General features: G+C 46.5%; 1 protein-coding gene across 1 annotated transcript in view; it reads right to left on the minus strand.

Annotated features, from left to right (window-relative positions):
- Coq6 (ubiquinone biosynthesis protein COQ6, mitochondrial) overlaps nucleotides 1-20,503 on the minus strand; it is a 41,623-nt gene that overhangs the window by 18,668 nt on the left and 2,452 nt on the right. Inside the window, exons 3-8 of the mRNA XM_065428311.1 lie at nucleotides 20,168-20,226; nucleotides 19,271-19,429; nucleotides 17,675-17,785; nucleotides 13,133-13,240; nucleotides 10,665-10,727; nucleotides 9,503-9,610 (exon numbers count right to left, since the gene is read on the minus strand). Coding sequence (XP_065284383.1) covers nucleotides 9,503-9,610; nucleotides 10,665-10,727; nucleotides 13,133-13,240; nucleotides 17,675-17,785; nucleotides 19,271-19,429; nucleotides 20,168-20,226 — 608 coding nt within the window. The remainder of the gene's footprint in view (nucleotides 1-9,502; nucleotides 9,611-10,664; nucleotides 10,728-13,132; nucleotides 13,241-17,674; nucleotides 17,786-19,270; nucleotides 19,430-20,167; nucleotides 20,227-20,503) is intronic.

Consider the following 20,503-nt stretch of genomic DNA (forward strand, 5'->3'; position numbering starts at 1 on the left):
CAGATTTCAGCAGGAAGTTCAGGGAACAATTGCAGCAGGGCCATTAGATGTATTGACCACCTCGAACCTACTTTCAAAAAAGATTTTATACTTTCCTCATGTATGTTCCCTCAAGTCTTTTCGAGCATTCTTATTTTCTTTATTACTTGCCTTTCTTATATAAGCAAGCCTCGGTGGTAAACTGGGTTAACAGAAACACATCAATTTTATGCACACTAAACAAAGATCCTCAAGCTGTTCAGCTTGCAGTGTCGCCACGAACAACACAGACCACAGCATACCACCTGAGCTGAATGTGCGAGTGCATTTACAGTGCATTTACAGTGCATTTACAGTGATGGCAGCTTTGTACCACTCACACAAAGTGCAGTTTTCAATGGGGCTGCTACTTGCAGGGACCTCACTCCGAGCAATGTGCAGAGCAGTTGTGCGATGCCAGTACCTACAACAAGGCACACATGTTGCATTGTCCACAAAGAACTTGCCATGCAGTGAGCCCGTAAAGCATGCCTGCCAGACTCTGGTGCCCAATGCAGCGAGTCGGTATGCTGTGCTTGAGATGATCAGTGTCCACCGTGCCAACAGTTCTTTTTATAGAAACAAGCTTTCCATTTTAGAAATGGGCCATGCCCACATCTAAAATGTCACTGATACTATTCAGGCTGAGTGATTTCATCATCTGTTGCAATTTATAACAGTATGACTAATGCATAACTACATAACTACCTCGAAGTATAGCAATATACCGTATTTACTCGCATAATGATCGCAATCGCATAATGATCACACCCCTGAATTTTGTCGTCAAAAGTTGCTTTTTTTTATTTCCCATGTAATGATTGCACCCCGAACTTGCTGCAGCGATATGTCGTGTGCCAAGTCTAGCTAATAATGATCATGCTTACCATCTGTCAAATGCTATGCGAACAACTCTTCAAGACAAACCAAGCAGTCTGCACGCACCAAACATTCTTAAGCAGATGCCCCATTTCATTCCTTTTATCACTTTCCGCACTTCCATGACAAAAAAGAAAAGCTGCTACCAAACTTGCCTTTATTATGCGTAGGCTTTATAATGGTTGTGGTCAACAACAAAAAAAGGCGCCTTTTGATTCTTCTCATCTGCGCACGTGGGCACGAAACAAATAGCGAGCAGCAACGATAGCAGCCACGTTTACACTGATACGTTAGAAATGCACCCTAGTCGTACGCCGACACTTGTAACACAGCTAAGATATTCACCCACCCTTAGCGGAAGCGTGCCATATTAGCATAGTAATGAAGACAAATGCCACAGTTTCCGCAGCATGCCCGCCATGTGTTTTTATGTCACTGGCAGGTGACATAAAAACTCTTTCTGTCCCCTCAAAGTGGACATGGCTACATTATTGCCACAAACTTGCCGATATTAACGATATTATTCATTATTGATACGGAAGAAACTGCATCAATGCATGTAATGTACTCATGAGAAGAAAAAAAATCACATTCGGCGCGTTCGGCTACCTCCACCGGCCGCCATTTTTGTTTTGGTGTCCCGCACTACATACAGCGGCAGCCACCTATTTGTTGACCTGTTGTCATTCCGCAGCAAATGCGGGATGAAAAAAATTTTGGTTTTCTTTTTGCTGGAAATTTAACCCGCGTGATGATTGCACCCCTGAATTTGCGTCAATTTTTTTTTACAAGAAAGTGTGATCATTATGCGAGTAAATACGGTACCTGTGCATTTGTTTGTATGCGTGTAAAGCTGGCTTCACAAGTTGCCCCAAATCTGAACGCACTTTCTGTGAAATGGACTGGTGTGCTTACTCCTCAACACGTATATAGCTGCATACAAACATGACAGCGCGCTCAAATCGTGTGCCATTGCATGGTTATGGCCCCTGATTGCCTCGTTCACTGCTGCACGTTTCCCTGGCACACTCACTCTAAGACCTTCTCCACACAAAGCCATCCCACTTTGGCTCATCAACACTGCAACCTTGAAGTTTGGGTGCACGAAGTTAGTTGCCTAAGTAGCATACCTACCACCCTTGGCATGCAATAAGCAATCTGCACACAGTGCACATAAAGTACAGCCGGGGACAAAAGTTTGAGAACAGCAAGCAACGGGGAAAATAAACAAACAAAATACGGGATTATGTTGCCCTCGGGTGCACAAGGCCTGCAGCACAGTTCAGCTAGCACAAAAGGCCCTTCTAGATTCCAGACTACCTGCTCGCAGAACAACGAAATTAAGCTTTCTTGCTGCACAATGGTCTACAAGCTTTTATCACCCAAAACTGCAAGCAAAGCATAACTCTAAAACGTAGTTATATATGAAATCTATTATTCAAATGACCAGTGAATTGAGAAAAAGAAGGTAATTTTCAAAGCTTCAATGGTAATAAGCATCGGTCGGTTTCATACTGGAAAAAAATATGTTCATGGAAAGTTTCACTATGGGCAAATGTGCACTGAACTGGGAGTTCAACAAATATGCTCACTGATAAAAAGATACTGCCAGTGATTTCATGCAAAGTACTTCCTATTGCTTAATGTGTACATGTGGCCAGCAGCAAATATATGTGACTCTGCAAAGAGACTTAGCAATCATTCTGCAACCCCAATGCCTAAGAGGAATGTCTAAGGCAAGGGATATTTAAAGGCACAGCTTTTAAAGGGACACTAACGGCAAATACTAAGTCAACCTAAGTGATAGATTAGTGCTCGAGAATATCTAAGGCCTCAATATTATTGTGGAACAGAGCCTTAATAACTGAGAAATCGAGGTAAATGCAGGACATCATTAGAGACTCCCCCGGGACATTCAAGCACTTGTCCCATTAAGAAAGCACTCCTCAGTTAAATTCGGTCACTAGTACTCAACTACTCATTGCACAAGAGATCTTTGCATCGTATTGCTATGGCACAATATGTGCGATCACGAAAGGCCAGCAGTGTGAAGACGACGACGACGATTTAGAAGCTAGCGCGGGCTGTTGCCTCTTGGCCAAGCGCAGCGTATTTTCCTTGTAAATATATTTGTACATAGCTTGTCGTCTGCGTCTTCCTACGTAACATATTTGGTGGAGGTGGACGTTCCCTGTACCTCGTCACGGAGCTTCGCAGTGGACGGTACGTCGAGCCTACCTTCATGGCTCCCGGCGATGACAATTCGACTCAGCCGCCTCCGACCCCTCCTGCCACTTCGACGACCTACATCTCTCTCCCTGCTCCTCGTGATCCTGGCGTATTCTCGGGCAAAGATGGGGACGACGTCGACGACTGGATCAGCCTGTACGAACACGTCAGCCGCAATAACCGGTGGGACCCTACTATCATGCTCGCCAACGTAGTCTTTTACCTCGGTGGCACACCTCGAGTTTGGTTTCGGACGCACGAAGAGGAGCTCACCAGTTGGGATTCGTTCAAGCAAAAGCTCCGAGACTTGTTCGGCAACCCCTACGGTCACAAACTTGCCGCGCAGAAGGCGCTTTCCGGCCGTGTGCAGACGTCAACAGAGCCCTATGTCACGTACATTCAGGACGTCTTGGCTCTGTGCCGCAAAGTTGATGCACACATGCCTGAGTCAGACAAGGTATCCCACATCCTCAAAGGCATTGCCGATGACGGCTTCAACTTGCTCGTGTTCAACAACGTCGCGACGGTGGATGCTGTTATCAAAGAGTGCCGCCGCCTGGAACTCGCTAAAAGCCGACGTATCGATCAGCAGTTTGCCCGTTTGCCCAACACCCCAGCGACTTCTTCCTGTGCCGACGCTCCTCGTACCAACAACACCGGCGATATTACCAAGATCGTTCGGCGTGAGATTGAGGCCGCCTATCCGGCTGCCTTCGACTCCAGCCCCACCAACGCACCGGCAGTCACGGTTTCCCTGATCCAGGCAGTTGTCCGCCAGGAGTTCGAAAACATGGGCCTTCACACCATCTGCTCGGCCCATCACCCTGATACCCATCCGGCTTCTTTGATTCCGCCCCGTCCCGCATCGTCTTACCCACCACGTTTCCGCAACCCAGCTGAATGGCGCACTGCTGACGACAAGCCCATTTGTTTTCACTGCCGTCGCATCGGGCACATTTCTCGGCACTGTCGAAGTCGCTGGACTTCCCTGACCCGGTCTGCTTATACTGCCTATTCTCGCCCCTCGGGTGGCCCTTCTCGTCCTTATGCCGCACGCTCCGATAATGCCGCCACTGACTCTCCCGCGCCGAACCGCCCCTACTCTCGTTCACCTTCGCCCCAAGGACGACAATCTCGCTCTCCCCAGCCCCGTCGCTCCTTTTCGCCGACTCCCTTCGGACGCCGCTCCCAGCCGGAAAACTGAATGATGCAGCGCCTCGAGGTGACACTGCATTGCTCCCTACGCCGCCAAATCCTCCACTGACGTTGCCCACTCATCTGAACCTTCTTGACGTGCAAGTCGACGGTGTTCCTGTATCTGCTCCTATAGACACTGGGGCGCATTTGTCGGTAATGAGCGCAGACTTTCGTACCCGCCTGAAAAAAATACTCACGCCCGCCACGACGCTTGTTGTCCGTGTCGCCGATGGCGGAACAGCCCCCGTAATTGGTATGTGTGCCGCCCGCGCAGTGGCGTAGCTAGGTCGTCTGGCACCCGGGGCCCATAGGTATTCTGTCACACCCCTCCGGGTGTAGCCGGCAGAAAGAGGGGTGTCTTCAGACGTATATGACACCCCCCCCCCCCGTCACTGGCCCCTGCACCCGGGGCCCACGGCCCCCCGGCCCCCCCTGTTGCTACGCCACTGCGCCCGCGTCTCCTTCGCCGATCGCTCAACAGTCGTGCTATTCACGGTCATCGCCCACTGTCCCCATGACATCATCCTCGGCTTAGACTTCCTCTCCGCACATTCTGCTCTAATTGATTGTTCCGCCAGTACTCTCCGCCTTGACCTGCCTGTTCTGGATCCCGCTGAACCACATCCCAGTCGCCTCAGTTCCGTCGACTTTGTTCGCTTGCCACCTACAGCACTGACTTACGTTGACCTAGTGTCATCCCCACCAGTGCCCGACGGTCACTATATCGCGGCTCCTATACAAGACGTCCTCCTTACACACGGGATCACGGTACCTCATACCGTTTTATCTATTACGGCTAATTGCGTCTGCCTGCCAGTGGTCAATTTTGGCTTGACGACACAAGTGCTGCCACGCGGGATGTCTCTGGCCCAGCTTTGCTCATTCGAAGATCACTCAATAGCATCTATTGAGGTAGACAGCCATTCAACCGATCCTCCTCTACCATCTCAGTCGACAACTTGCACCATCGCCGACTTACAGAAAATGATTGCGCCCGACATGCCGTCCGAGCACGCTCGTGAGCTCTACCACGTTCTGTTTTCCTACAACGATATTTTTTACTTTCACGATCGTCCTTTGGCCCAAACTACAACTGTTAAACATCGCATTAATACCGGCGATGCCCCTCCTATTCATCGCCGCCCGTATCGAGTGTCACCGGTTGAGCGTCAAGTTATTCACGCTGAAGTGCGCAAAATGCTTGCCAATAACATCATAGAACCGTCATGTAGTCCATGGGCGTCACCGGTTGTACTGGTAAAAAAGAAGGATGGCTCATGGCGCTTTTGCGTGGATTATCGGCACCTTAACAGGGTTACCAAAAAGGACGTGTATCCCCTACCTCGGATCGATGACGCCCTTGACTGCTTCCATGGTGCTCGCTACTTCTCTTCTATTGACCTCCGCTCCGGCTACTGGCAGATTGCTGTGGACGATCTCGACCGCGAGAAGACTGCTTTTGTAACTCCGGACGGTCTTTATCAATTCAAAGTGATGCCGTTTGGTCTATGTAACGCCCCTGCCACTTTTGAACGCATGATGGACTCCCTTCTTCATGGTTTCAAATGGTCCATATGCCTGTGCTACTTGGACGACGTCATAGTATTCTCCCCAACGTTCGCTACGCACCTCGAGCGCCTCTCGGCAGTCCTGGACGTTTTTCGTTGCGCCGGTCTGCAACTGAACGCATCGAAGTGCCAATTCGGCCGTCGCCAGATTACCGTCCTTGGGCATCTCGTGGACGCGAATGGAGTGCAACCGGACCCAGGCAAGATCCATGCTGTTACGCACTTTCCTGTTCCGAAGTGTGCCAAGGATGTGCGCAGCTTCATCGGCCTTTGTTCCTACTTCCGCCGTTTCGTGAAAAATTTCGCGGCCATAGCACGACCACTAACCGAGCTTTTGAAAAAAGACGCCCCTTTCCAGTGGGGCGATAACGAGGCCTCTGCATTCTCGCATCTAATCGATGTTCTCACAATGCCTCCCGTTCTGGCCCATTTCGATCCTTCAGCGCCTACCGAAGTTCGTACTGATGCCAGCGGTCATGGAATTGGCGCAGTACTGGCACAACGCCAGCGCGGCAACGACCGTGTTATCGCTTACGCCAGCAGGCTCCTCTCACCCGCGGAGCGCAACTATTCCATCACTGAGCGTGAGTGTCTGGCCCTAGTTTGGGCGGTTGCGAAGTTCCGCCCATACTTATATGGCCGACCCTTTTCCGTTATCACAGACCATCACGCGCTTTGTTGGTTATGCTCATTGAAAGACCCTTCAGGACGACTTGGTCGCTGGGCCTTACGCCTCCAAGAATATTCGTTCTCTGTCACCTACAAATCTGGCCGACTACACAAGGACGCTGACTGCCTGTCTCGCTACCCGGTAGACGAGCCTGACGACGCCGACAGTAGTACCGCCGACGGCATTTTCTCTGTGTCTGCCTTCGCTAACATCGCCGATGAGCAGTACCGAGACCTATCGCTGCGAGTACTCATCGAGCGTCTGCGCTCTACACCTACCGACGCATCCGTTCGCCGATATGTCCTCCAGGGCGGCATTCTGTACCAAAGGAACTTCCACCCTGACGGATCTGATCTTCTTCTTGTCGTGCCAAAACATCTACGACAGACTGTGCTCTTTGAGATGCATGACGCACCTACTGCAGGACATCTTGGCGTAACCCGCACGTACGACCGCGTCCGCCGCCGCTTCTATTGGCCTGGTCTCGCTCGCTCCGTCCGGCAGTATGTTGCTGCCTGCGATACCTGCCAGCGTCGGAAAACACCTCAGGTGCTACCTGCCGGTCATCTCCAGCCGATCACTGTCCCTGTGGAACCGTTCTTTCGTGTTGGATTAGACCTCCTCGGTCCCTTTCCCACGTCATCCTCTGGGAACAAATGGGTAGCCGTCGCAACTGATTACGCCACCCGATACGCTATCACGCGGGCTCTCCCTACCAGTTGCGCCACTGACGTCGCGGACTTTCTCTTGCGTGACATTATCTTACTTCATGGCGCCCCGCGACAGCTGCTCACTGACCGTGGTCGTAACTTCCTCTCGAAAGTTATCGCTGACATTGTACGTTCCTGCTCCACTCAACACAAGCTGACTACCTCATACCATCCTCAAACCAATGGCCTGACAGAGCAGTTAAACCGTACTCTTACCGATATGCTGTCAAAGTACGTTTCCAAGGACCACCGCGACTGGGACATTGCCCTTCCTTACGTCACATTCGCTTATAATTCTTCCCGGCACGACACCGCCGGATTTTCTCCCTTTTATCTGCTCTACGGTCGCGAACCGACCTTGCCCCTTGACACGGCACTTCCTCCTGCTTCGATCTCAACCAGCGAGTATGCGCGCGACGCCATCGCTCTCGCCGACCATGCACGCCAGCTTGCCCGTGCTCGACTGACAGACTCGCAAACCACTCAGCAGCGTCAGTACAACGCCCGCCACCGTGACGTACAGTTTTCGCCTGGTGCGCTCGTGCTCTTGTAGTCGCCCTCTCATCACGTCGGACTTTCAGAGAAGCTTCTTTCGCGATACACAGGGCCCTACCGCGTGCTGCGCCAGGTGACGCCTGTGACTTACGAAATTGCTCCTGTGGGCTCAAGCTCGTCCTCTCCTGTGGCATCTAGTGATGTCGTACACGTCAGTAGGCTCAAGGCCTACTACACTGCTTCTGAGTCCGATCTTTAGTCGCTCCGGGACGGCGCTTTTGCAGCCGGGGGTAGTGCTACGGCACAATATGTGCGATCACGAAAGGCCAGCAGTGTGAAGACGACGACGACGATTTAGAAGCTAGCGCGGGCTGTTGCCTCTTGGCCAAGCGCAGCGTATTTTCCTTGTAAATATATTTGTACATAGCTTGTCGTCTGCGTCTTCCTACGTAACAGTATTACGAGACGAAATAAAATGCTACTTGTCCAGTTGCATTTCATGGTTAGAAAAAAGAACTCATTGAGATTTCTGTTGACAATGACACGGTTAGTCGAAAAGTTTCGTTTTCGCTTGACTCTGCGCCACCCATGCTTTCACATTTCAGTGCTTTCCTGATCATGTAGTGCTGCGCTGGTTTTGCTGGCTTGCAAAACGCGCACAAACTGCAAGTAGCAAAGAATTAAACTTCCATGTGATGTCGCAGGATGGCCGAACGGTCTACGCCATTTGGCCAAAAAGCAGCTGTAGCGGTGAATACGCCGCTCTGTCTTGATTCGGTGCCGTCGTCTTTCAGGTGCCGTTTTACTCACCGACGGCAGCAAAGGGCAGTGATGCCGTATGCAACATCACCACTCCCCTGGTTGGGTGGCAGGAGATTTGAATTTCGAAAAAGGTATTCGGACCCTTCAGATACAATTTTCTCATAAACTAAGTCTTTTCTTGGTGCGACACAACCATTGTGACGTTTCTGGAATGGTATTTAAACAGTCCATGTTGACTTAGTATTTGTCTCTAGAGTCCCTTTAATTAAGAGGAGGCTTTACTTTGGGGCTAACTGATTTTGCTATTCGAATAAATGTGACATGCAGAAATTCTCTTGTCAGACAACCACTCAATCAATATGAATTAAAATCATTTCACTTAGGAAAAGCTGAATTCTACCAACTAAAGGAAGCAGAGTTTTGATCTGGTGCCGTATATTTGTAGAAAAATTGCTAAATATCTGTCAAGTTTAAAAAGAAGCTGAGGCATAAAGTTTACAAATGCATAACTTGCACCAAACACAGATGTCGCAGTTCTGTAAACTGTGTGCATTAAAGCATCTGAAGTGGACAAAAGCTTTTGCAAAAGCCCTGCTCACCAATTTGTGGCGTAATCCAGAGTTGTGCAAAACACATCAATTCCATCTGCTTTAGATGTCTCAACTGAGCTTACAGAACTATGACCTTTTTTTTTTATTGGATTGTGTCAGTTAGTGGATCGCTATCCAAACGATTTCTCCATTTTCGCGTATTTAGGTGGAAGCTTCTGAGGTAATAGCACTTCTGAGGTGAAGTGCCTGTTAAAATGTTAAGCGTCAAGAGTTGAAGCTTGCTTACGACCGAGTGATGACTGGCATAGTGACACACGTCAACCAGCGACTAGTGAATACCAGAGGGGAGGATGAAGAAAGAGCTTGAATGAGAATGTAACAACAAGCCAATCCCTGTAGAGACTTTACAACTTAATGACTCACAAGGCTCTTGTTGAGGGCATCCACAAAACTGTCCTCTGGCAGCTGCATCAGCTTATCTGCCAAGTCTGACCGCACTGTCCACACCAACGAGGAATGTTCCGAGTCCAGCTGTAAAAGGCAGGTTCAGAGTCTATACGTAGTTACAACTTCTCAATTACTTTTTGATCATGGAACACTCACTACAACATGTGATCCAAATTTTTGTAGAAGCCACACAAACCTTTTGTATGTGCACAAAACAGGCCATTTGCTTGGTGTTTAACAATGGCCTGCCAACCAAACCTAGTTGCAATGATACAGGATCTAACAAAATATTGGATATAACAAAGTAAGTGAAATTCCTTGTAAAATCCCCATAGAGATCCAGGTACGTATTTAAAACTCGTTTTAATTAGGTAAAATTGTCTTACCAATGAATATCATGAACTGGATTTGTCTCCCAAACCCGAAAAGTACCTAACCCTTGCATAACTCCCACCTCCCTGCGCTGAATAACGCACTGAACAACACTGTTCTTACATGCATCTGCACGTAAATGTCACCAGTGAACTTGACTGTTTCACTGTGGCGCTGCACAGACTGGCGCAGCTAGACGTGACCTGTGGTGTAAACATGGGACTGAGATTACAGAAATGGATAACATGAACTCTGAGCTCTAAATGAAGTTTATTGTGCAGTGGCAAAAGATATGGGCAAGGAAAACTGCTACAATGTAAAAAATGCACGCACTGAAAAATGATTCCACCTATGATTAAGGGATCCCGAGCACATGCGGGAGGTCAATCATGTAGATACTATACACTGTCAGATTTCAATGTTTATTTTTTCCACTGTCAATGCACGCTATGCCTTATGCACATACCCATTTACCAGTGCTTCACTCTGTGCACAGAGGAATCTAGCAAGGAAGTCAAGGCCACCATCACACAAGGATGCCAGGTGCAACCCAGTTGCACATTGTACACTCTCAGGTCACCCCGGGCTCCCACATATATTGCTCCAAGAGCAGACAATGTCCTGTAAGAGAGGGCATTGTCTGGAATTCCCAGGTGACCCCTTTGGCACTTGCAAAGAATGTGCAAACAAGTTTCTTGAGTGATGCGCAAGCAACAGTCACGTAACACTAACCAGTCACCAGTGCCAGCCACAGTGCAAGACTCACCGGCAGCAAGGCCACCACACCGTTCGGCAGGAATCGTTGCCATGCCACTGTGTTGTCCACCGGCTGCAGCAAGTGAGGAGAAGAATAGCGGTCCCCACGTGAGTTCCTTGCTTAAAAGACAAACCTCACATCAAGTTTGCATCATCCACTTTCCCAAGCTGGTGACAGCCAAGACAGGTGGAAAGGCATGGCTGCGCACGAGCAACAAGCATGAGAGACGTGAAGCAGGGAAAGTTTGTTGACCCCTCTGGCTTGATTAACTGGTTGACTGACATGGATAAAATTGGAAACATTCACTATTTTGTCACTGCCTTCACCAGAGACAATAAATTATTAAATGAAAAAATTATGGGCTTTTTACGTGCCAAAACCACTTTCTGATTATGAGGCACGCCATAGTGGGAGACTCCGGAAATTTCGACTACCTGGGGTTTTTTAATGTTCACCTAAATCTAAGTACACGGGTGTTTTTGCATTTCGCCCCCATCGAAACGCAGCCACCGTGGCCGGGATTCGATCCCACAAATTATTAAATGAGTAAGGAATGATAACATGTCGATTTGACCGCATTCATTCAGTAAAGACTCCTCTGGCAAATCCCAGACATCTTATAAATGTAGAGCATAAACACAGCCTACTTGCACTCTGCCTTTCAAGGCCAGTGGAGGGAGCTCACTATGATTAATCAGTTTCTATAAGTCACTTGTATGAGTCCTGTCCCGATTGGTTTACTAAAGCAAAAGCTTTCTTTGGCTTAGCAGTTTTCCTCGTCAGTCAGTTGTTGATAGTTGGTAGTCGGAGTCGGCAAGGCAACGTACTAACATAGTATTCTCTTGCTCATTTGTTATAGGCTTCACTTTGTTGTTGCGCGTCTTGTATTTTTTTTTTCCCTCACCATATTTTGATATTCCTTGTGCAAATGGTTTTGTTCTGGGTTAGCGCAGGGTCACATGTACTGCATAAAATTTTGTTCTGCTTGTGCTTTTCCTTGATTCATGCAATATCTGCTGGTATGTGTACGCTTTTTTCATGTATTTTTCCTTGTATAAAGTGACCAAGCTGCGTTGATTTTGTGTAACACCCAGTTTAAATCTATATGTATCTTCAGCGTTTAGGACGTGTCGTTGTATTGCTCTTATTGGTTTCTTTTTGTTTGTTTTCCTGTTTTTCCGCTTTTGTTCTTTTTATTGTAGTATGCATTATCTGTTTAAATGCATATACTGTATATATCACTAATTCATAGTAACACCCCTATGTAATGCCCGCATGGGCCTTCAGGGTACTTGAATAAAAAAAAAACACTTTCTCATTTTCTCTCTCGCTGTCTCATTCGCTGACTTGCTCACTAGGGCTATTTTCTTTAGACTGACAATCATTGTTGATGGTTTCTGCATAAATCTTTAAAAGGGCAGCACCAAATACAAGAGACACATTTCAGAACTGCAGAACATTTAAAAGCAGAAAGAATTTCATGGCAAATTTTGCAGCGTCAACCAATGTTAGTTCTATGGCCACCTCAGGATTGTTAAGCCAAAATCTGGCTGCATTTTCATCACTGAAATAAGACGGGATATGTGAAGGGTTGCCAGGTGGCCTATGCAGTAAAATGGGGTATAGAGGAAATGTAAAGGGGCAATTATCCATGTTCACTGCTTTCACCTCGCTTCCTTTCTTTCTTTTTTTTTTTGACATTTACTGTAAGTTGATTAGTTCTCTTGGCTGTTTGCTGTCTGCCATGCTGTGATACGCAACCCTTCTTTAAAATGCAACTGTGAAGTAACTGCTGATACGACTGTTTACTTCAAGATCTGTCAAATTAGTTTTAATAAACGTCTCTCTCATCTGCTGATGAGCTTTCCACAGGAGAGAGAGCACTCTCCGCAGTAACTCTGCTTACAGAGACAGAAACAAAAACTGTGAAGATATTGAGGAGGTTATTTGGGCACTTCTGATTAGTGCATTGTTCTATATGTATGCAGGGCACCCACGCCCCTAACAGAAGCCTAGCTCCAAGCATAGCCTGCTGCACTTCTGCGATGCCTACTCAGTGACATGAACACTAGAAGTCACAGTCACATAAGTTGGTCACAGTCAATGCAGTGTGGTTAGGGTCCCATCCACTCTTTTTCATTGCATGTCATGTGGAAGCAAAGGAGCGGCAGTGGTGCATGGGGAGAGTTGTCAACGCTCTCGCAACAACAGGTATAGAATATCTGGGAACGTGGCACTTCCATAGTGGCTTTCATGTATTACAGAGCGACTGGGCAGGCATCGTAAAAAATAGAGGAGCCCATTCAAGGACGCCATACAGGAGGCTTTCGCATACCACAAGGCCTAAATATGGGACACATCGCTGCCCTGACAAAACTACATTGGGACTGAGGTGCCTCTTATGAAAGCTAGGACAGTATTGGGAAATCTGGAATGGTTGGCAACCTTACAGAGGGCGCACTGGTAACATGACATACCTCACACAGCTTCACCGTGGCGATGATGGACTTTTGGTTATAGTTCCAATGGAGGCACCTGACAGCCATGCTTTTGCGAACTTGCGAGTTGAAACCATCTGCTCCCACCTGCAATTCAATAATACTGTGACAATGCAGGTGTTGGCAGCTTAACTGTGTCAGACACCAATGTTTTCAATACTTTTATACACACCATACCCCTAATGTTCTTTTTTGTTATACTTTGTCTACTACAGTGACTTTGCTGTTCTTAGTATTTTTCTTTTATACGCATCACATTTTGCATGCAGGCAACTGCATTTCTTATTACAACAGTAATTGTCAAACTTGGGTTTGCGAACATCTATCTAGGTTCACATGCAGCTGACAACCTGCTATCTGATCAAGCAGTAATCTTCCAGTCTCGTTTTGTCTGCACAATAGTGTCCATGGAATGGTATATGGAAAATACGGACTTCAGATGACTTGTGTGTGTCACTCTTAAGAACTAAGCTGGTATTACTGTTAAGCAAAAAATGGGAGGAGATAGGTAAGAAGGGGACAATAAAAAGGCCAATTGAGAAAGTTACTAATAGTAAATCCTTCAACACTACCCTCTGTTTGTTCTATCTATTTGTCTAGCCACGGGTGTTTTTGTATTTCAGTCTAGCCATGCGTGGCCTTAATACTTCAGTGCCAGCTCTCATACCTCGTAGGTAAGACTTCCTTGCATGTGCATACATCTGTATCCTCTAAATATATATTAGTACTGTTCATTCACAGGTACAGCATCAGTCATAACTTTTGAGGCCACCACATGTGTGATGACAGCTGTTATGGGGTCACGTGACACAAGCTCCCTGCTGCTGTTGAAGATGGTGCACTTTCAGTTTCAGTTTATTATTCTTTAAATACAATGCATTGGAAAGATACAATATACAGACGAGGGTCCCAAAGCCAAAGACTGCAACGGGACCCTCGGTTAATAATAACAATGTAGAGATGTATTAAAGAAGAGCAAGCTGGGGAAGTCCAGGAGGGTGCAGCTTTTCACCCCAATGTTCCACACACATCACAGACTGTTTATAATGTAACTTGACAAGGTTGCAAATTTATGCACAATAAGTGTTACCGCATTACAGCAAAGACCCGTTAACATGTGATTGGGGGGTAACGTGGATCAGGTGGAGCATTAAGCGACATACTAATTAATTGACAATGGCAAATGAGCGGCTATAAGCTTACCAGCGAGAAAAGAACTGCGTCTTAATTCTCCCTCGAACATGAATGAAGACAAGTTTTATTTGCGAGCAGGCTGCACAAAGTCTGATTTTCAATTGCCACAGTGGCGGCCTTGCAACGATGACAGCATCCTCAAACTGCCTCAGCCTAAAAGCAACAATGTGGGAACAATGCGTGACAATGCGGACAGCGCGCCGCTAACAGCCGCAGGAAAAGGCTTCATCCCCTAGGCAGCCCCCGCGTGTGCACGCTGCGCGAGCATGCTGCCGCCGTGGTCTTTTTTTTCCTCCTTCATTTGCTCGCTACGCGTCTCCTCCTCCTCCACAACACCCTTGTTGCTCTCCCCTTGGCTGACGCACATCGTTCAGAAGCGCACCCGCTACTTCACTTGTCTGTGGAATCTTCCAGCAATGTTATTATACTTCGTATTTTGTATACTGCTGCATTATAAGTGGTACGCATATACACTGAGTATTGTGAGAGGATAAACGGAAATCTGAATAGAGTGCATAATATCTAGTCCTGCAGTATAAGCAGTTACGTTATAAGTGGTCTAAGCTGTAAACATGTGAGTTACAGTCGAACCCGGCTATATAAAACTCACAAAAAAACGCCTATCAGTTCGATATAGACCATAATTCGACATAAGCCTGCTAAAGGATTGGATGTCATAAAAGAACATACAATTTATAAAATCACTTTACTGAAGAAACTAGGTTAGTTTACAATCAAATAGTTATACATTTTCTTCTCCTTGGGCAATTTTGCTGCTTGCGACACACGCACTTCTCCACATTGTCTAAGGGTTGGAGCAGCTGAGGCCGCAACCTTCCACATTCGCACAGAAGCACTGGACTTGTGCGAGTGCAGGAGTCACCTTGGAGGATGTGGGCAAAGGATCATCGGTGCTTTCCTCATTGTGCCCACTTTCACTTGTGTTCGGTATGATGTTGGCAATGTAGTCTTCATTGTCGGGCCCTCCCGTGGTCGCGACACAATCATCGGCACTCACAAACTCATCGACCATTGATTCGTCAACAGCTTCCAGAAATTCTGACAGCTCACTCCAAACTTCGGCAACACCGGCTACGGCTTCGTTGCATTCATCAGAATTTACAGTCCTCACCGAGCAAGCGGATGCCGGCACGCCTAAAGCAATTTTGGATGAACCACTCGTACACGGCCGCGTGCACGCATCGGGCGCCACAAGCACCAGGTCGTGAAATTGGCCACTTTAGCCCTAAATCTCCCCCTTATTCTTCAAGATTGTGCTGAGAGTGCTCCTCGGAATCTTGCACACTGCGGGGACATACGACTACTCACCGTGTTTAACCCGATTTATGATTTCGAGCTTCACAACGAAAGGCAAATTCTGCCGCTTCTTCATGGCAACACTGCGGCAGAACGCCCACAAGGCGCAAACACAATGAACCAGAAAAGCAGCAAGACAACTCGCACTTGCGCCATCTTGAGCGACGAGGGCACAAGAGCCTCTGATTGGCTGTCTGAGCAAGCGCTGCGGGCGGGCCAGGATGATTTTTTGCAGAGGGGTGTCGACGGCTTGCCTTAGGCAGCGCGGTCATGGTAGGGAGAGCGGTTGAATAAGTCGCATTGCCAGGTTTCCCCACCACCGCGAGGGAAAGCCAACTTCTGGGTTCAGTTTTCCGCCGCTTGAAGTTCGATATATTGGGAGTCGCTGCTATTTTTGTTCGATGTAAGCGTAATTTTGCTGCATATACTCGTTGGAACTATACCGTGTTCAGAAATTGTTTGATATATAAAACAATTCGATGTAAACTGGTTCGATATAGTCGGGTTTGACTGTATTAAAGTAAACGTTGTACAGTCAAACTTTTATCAACCTAAGTGAACTTGTCCAGGGTCCACTTGTGCTCATTTGTCATGGATATACCAATGTCATACAGAAAGACAGCTTGGTAGCTCTGGTATGTGTTGGAGCACAGCCTTGCGACGGCTCGGAAAGCAAGCCATTGGCTTGGCCTCACCTGATTAGTCAGGATATCGCTTTTGCCAGTGAAACCACCATTCTAACCAATACACTAGGTCGTGTGAACGGCTCGCTTTCCAAACCATTATGAGATAGCACTACTGAGTAATCTGTGAATCAAAGTCGAGTGATATGTAGCCACACTTCAGTCATCTCACACCCACTCTGGTGTCTTTGTAAGCTCATCGTCAATTTTCACACTCAGCTGTACCTCCACTAACTCTTTCAGTCAACCTGCCACAGTCACAATGCAAGCAGAATTAATAAATGCAATTTCTTCTAACAGTTACCCGCACCTACATTTACTACTGGGATTCTCTACTGAGCTGCTGCATACAACAATGCAAGAAGTGTTCAAGCGACGACTGGCTCTCAGCATTACAAGCAGAAAAGTACGCTTTCTTGAGTGCCCAGATTTCCAGCAGAGGTGGGAGACTGTAATTTCAACAATAACTGCCAGTAGAATGATTAGCCAACTAATTTTATCAGATCAGCTTTTTAAAATAATTAATTCAGTGCACACAGTGCAATATTGAAAAGTGTCTGAAATTAAGCTTGGCATGGTTTCATGACGGAAAAACAGCGCAGCAAACGGGACAAGAAAACGAGGACAGGAGTAGGCACTCTCTGCCAACAAGCGCATTTATTTAGAAAAAATATATATATTTTGCTTAAAAATCGACTGAAAGCCACACATGTGCCCTCAAAGAAAAACAAAACAGGAGCCTCCAACATTGACATGGAAGCAGGTAATTTCAATATCAATCTGGGCAACTGATGGAAAGCTGACACATGAAGCCACATTGCAGCAATGCATAGTGAATGCCTCGTCGATTTCACGAGCGCTGGTGTTACGATACCTGTGGAAAAATATGCGTCTGATCAAAAATAAGTTTGCATTTGCCGCAATGAGTGGCCAAATTTTTGCCCGTTTTTCAATTCAAGTTACCAGCGCACTCTCACAGACTGATACAACTGGTTTGTCTGATATAGAATGGCACAAGTGTATATATTGTGGCTGGCTAAATAAACGCATTTGTTGGTATTGAGCACCTGGTTTGGTCCTCCCTTTCTCGTCCCATTTCTTACGCTGTTGTTTTTCTTTTTCTTGCAATTGTGAAATCGAAGCTTGTACCTTTGCGAGGCACGTCTGATAGATAGGAATCCTGGCACCAGGAACAGTTCTGACTCTCAAGATACCCATTTCCAGATCCCTGGCAAGATGCGCTGGTGCTCACACATTGCATTGCCCATGCAGTCAATACTTGTGCGATATTAAAAATCTGGGAGGATGTCCAACAGCCAGCGCTTACTAGCAGGGAGGCTTCCAGTGGCTTGTCTTCTCCAAGCACATGGATTCTGACAGGTGGACAAGGGCCCATCGGGTCAAACCTCTCCAACGTTGGCAGTTCGTAGTTCATCACCTGCAACACAAACAGTGCGGGGCATTTGCACCAGAGAGAATGTACATTAGCTATATTGTTGTCACGGGTGGACAAACTGAAAAATTCATGTTCTTGGTGTTTATTTGCTAGGAGCTGATGACCTGCAATACTGTATGCACTATGCAGGAAGGTGCTGTACATTAGAAACATGCCCAGTAGCACAACTAATACTGATGTGCCACTTTGCCAAAAAAGTACAGTTCCACAGCAGTCAGACAAACGTGCGTTGTGGACAAGGTCACAAGGCAAGCTGTCACAAGTGATGCAGTCTCAGGGCCCTTGTTTTTCTTTTCTTTTTACATTTGCATCAGAACATTTTTCCCCATGCTCTCAAATCTGCCATGTTTTAGGCTGCTATTGATGGTATATGTTTAGCTGCAAAACTACTTACAGTGTCATCTGCTCTGCATTTAAAGAATACTAATTTACTTTGCAGTATAAGTGCTATGCAATCACTGATATGAACTGAAGAGACACTGCTGCCAATATAAACATGAGCGCAATTCTTCTTCAATCATCAAATGCCAGAAATCAAAACACAGTAAAAGGAAAAGGGAGAGTGAGACAGCACGGCATGGTACATTTAGACTAGATGTCTGTTTCAACAATATGTGCTTCAAGGCACTGAAGCTCAAAGAGGGGAAGACAGGGTTGTGAACAGGAAGTATAGCTGACTTAGTTGAGTGGGACCACAATGCCGTGTTTCAGATTGGCATTTGGGAAGGTGCAGCTTGCACATAAACAATGTCTTTACATGGCTGTGTCTTGCAATTTTTGCTTGTTCAAGTTAGCACGATGAAGTACTCATGCTTAGCATTGGCTTACATTGTATTCTGCCCATGGGTCAATTTTCAAATGAGTTTCCATAATCTAATCCGCAGTGCCACTGTCATCACTAGCCAATCACAGCACTAACGCTGTGAGGCGCTTCAATGACACCATTAGAATGCACAGCCATTTGCCGTGACTCATGCAGTGTTAACAGGCGCGCGACACGTTTTTGTCCTGCACCAAGGTTTGCTCTGGCCTGTAGTCAGATGTCACAGAGGCAAATTTGTGCAATAACGTGCCCCCCCCCCCCCCTCCCCGAAAAAGAAAAACAAGATGGAGACTACTTAAGAACAAAGTAATTAATCACACCATCTGTTGAAACAAGAAAATAAAAACAATATTTTCATGTTAGCCACAGAGACATTGCCGCTCAACAGCTACGGTGATCTGCTGCTGAGTGCCAGGTCACGGGTTTGATTCCCACCAGCAGCAATTGCACTGCAATGGGGGCAAAATGGAAATTAACTGCGTACTTGAGATTTTGTTGTACATTGAGAAACTGCTGGAGGGTAATCTAAATCCAGAGTCCTCCACACTAACATCCTTTCTGTAATTAATGTTTCTTTGGAGCGTGGGACCTCCTCAGTCAATCATTGAAAGGAAAAAAAAAAAAAAAAAGAAGATCCTACCTACCTTGACTTTAGAGACGACGCGCACCACTTCTGACGGTAGTTGTGCCAGTCGACGATAAAGCGCATCCGCTAGGTTGCCCATGTCGACATCGAATGCCACTTCGTTGGCTGCTGTGCGCCCAAAGAAGGCAATGGAGGCAGTGGAGTGCGATTCCCAAACCTGCAAGTGCATTCACTGCTTGACTTGGGCACACTGCTCATCACCTGTGACTAAAGTGTCGTCTGCTGCGGGGGTTTAGATATCCCCAAATATGTTTGCATTCTTTTCTACACTTAGTGGTTTGCATCCCACCCCCATCTTAGGGTGTACAAAACCTAAATGTTCCTATTATTGCTACGTAAAATCTGTATAATGACACCAGCTTATTACACTTACTTTTCGTAGGAAGGCCTTAAGTTGAGTGAACTGAACACACAGCAGAAGAATGATTCAGAGATAATTTGCTTTGGCCAGCACATATTTTCTGATTGCAGATGTCCAGGTCAGAGTGATCTCTAATGAACAAATGAACAAAATACTTTTAATTAACTTTTAACTGACAACGTGAGGAGCCACTTCGTATTTGCGAAATTGAACCCAGTGAGAATGGAAAGCATACATCACAATTAGCTGGATATCCTATGACTTGCACAAGTTTCAATTACCTTGAATATGTGTGGAAAAGCGCACTGCTGTTCTATTAATCATTTTTCGAAAGTAAAAAAGAAAAAAAAGAAAAGCGAGCTTGGACAGTGTAATATTTCTTCCTCATGAATTCCAAGCAGTGCACGGACACTAAAAGGGCATGAATGCATGGTAAGGCTCAACTTTGGACTTAATTAAACAACCTGAGCAAGTAAGCCACATAGCTGGTAATACACACGTATATTGTCTTTTGAAAAGCCAAGCCCCACTTACTCGCATTCGCTTGATTGTCTGGACTTTGGACTTTGGCAGCATGTCCCATACACCGAGGGCTGTCAAAAAAAGAGTGTGGAAACCAAGCAAAGGTACAAAACTATCATTATCAAGTTCCAACTCAAACAGAGGAAAAACAATGGCAGGCTGTCAGAAAAGCTGAACTATGAATGTTCTGAATTAGTCAGCTGAAATTACAAATGCCATTGTGTCACAAAAGGAACATCTGGTACTTTTGTTGCGATTAATTCATGTGACCTCGCAATAGCATATTTTAGCCTGCAGGATAGTTCTGAGTGGATAGCAGTGATGATAAAAACAACACAAATAATGAGA

The sequence above is a fragment of the Dermacentor albipictus genome, chromosome 7, assembly GCF_038994185.2.
Source record: "Dermacentor albipictus isolate Rhodes 1998 colony chromosome 7, USDA_Dalb.pri_finalv2, whole genome shotgun sequence".
NCBI lineage: Eukaryota > Metazoa > Arthropoda > Arachnida > Ixodida > Ixodidae > Dermacentor > Dermacentor albipictus.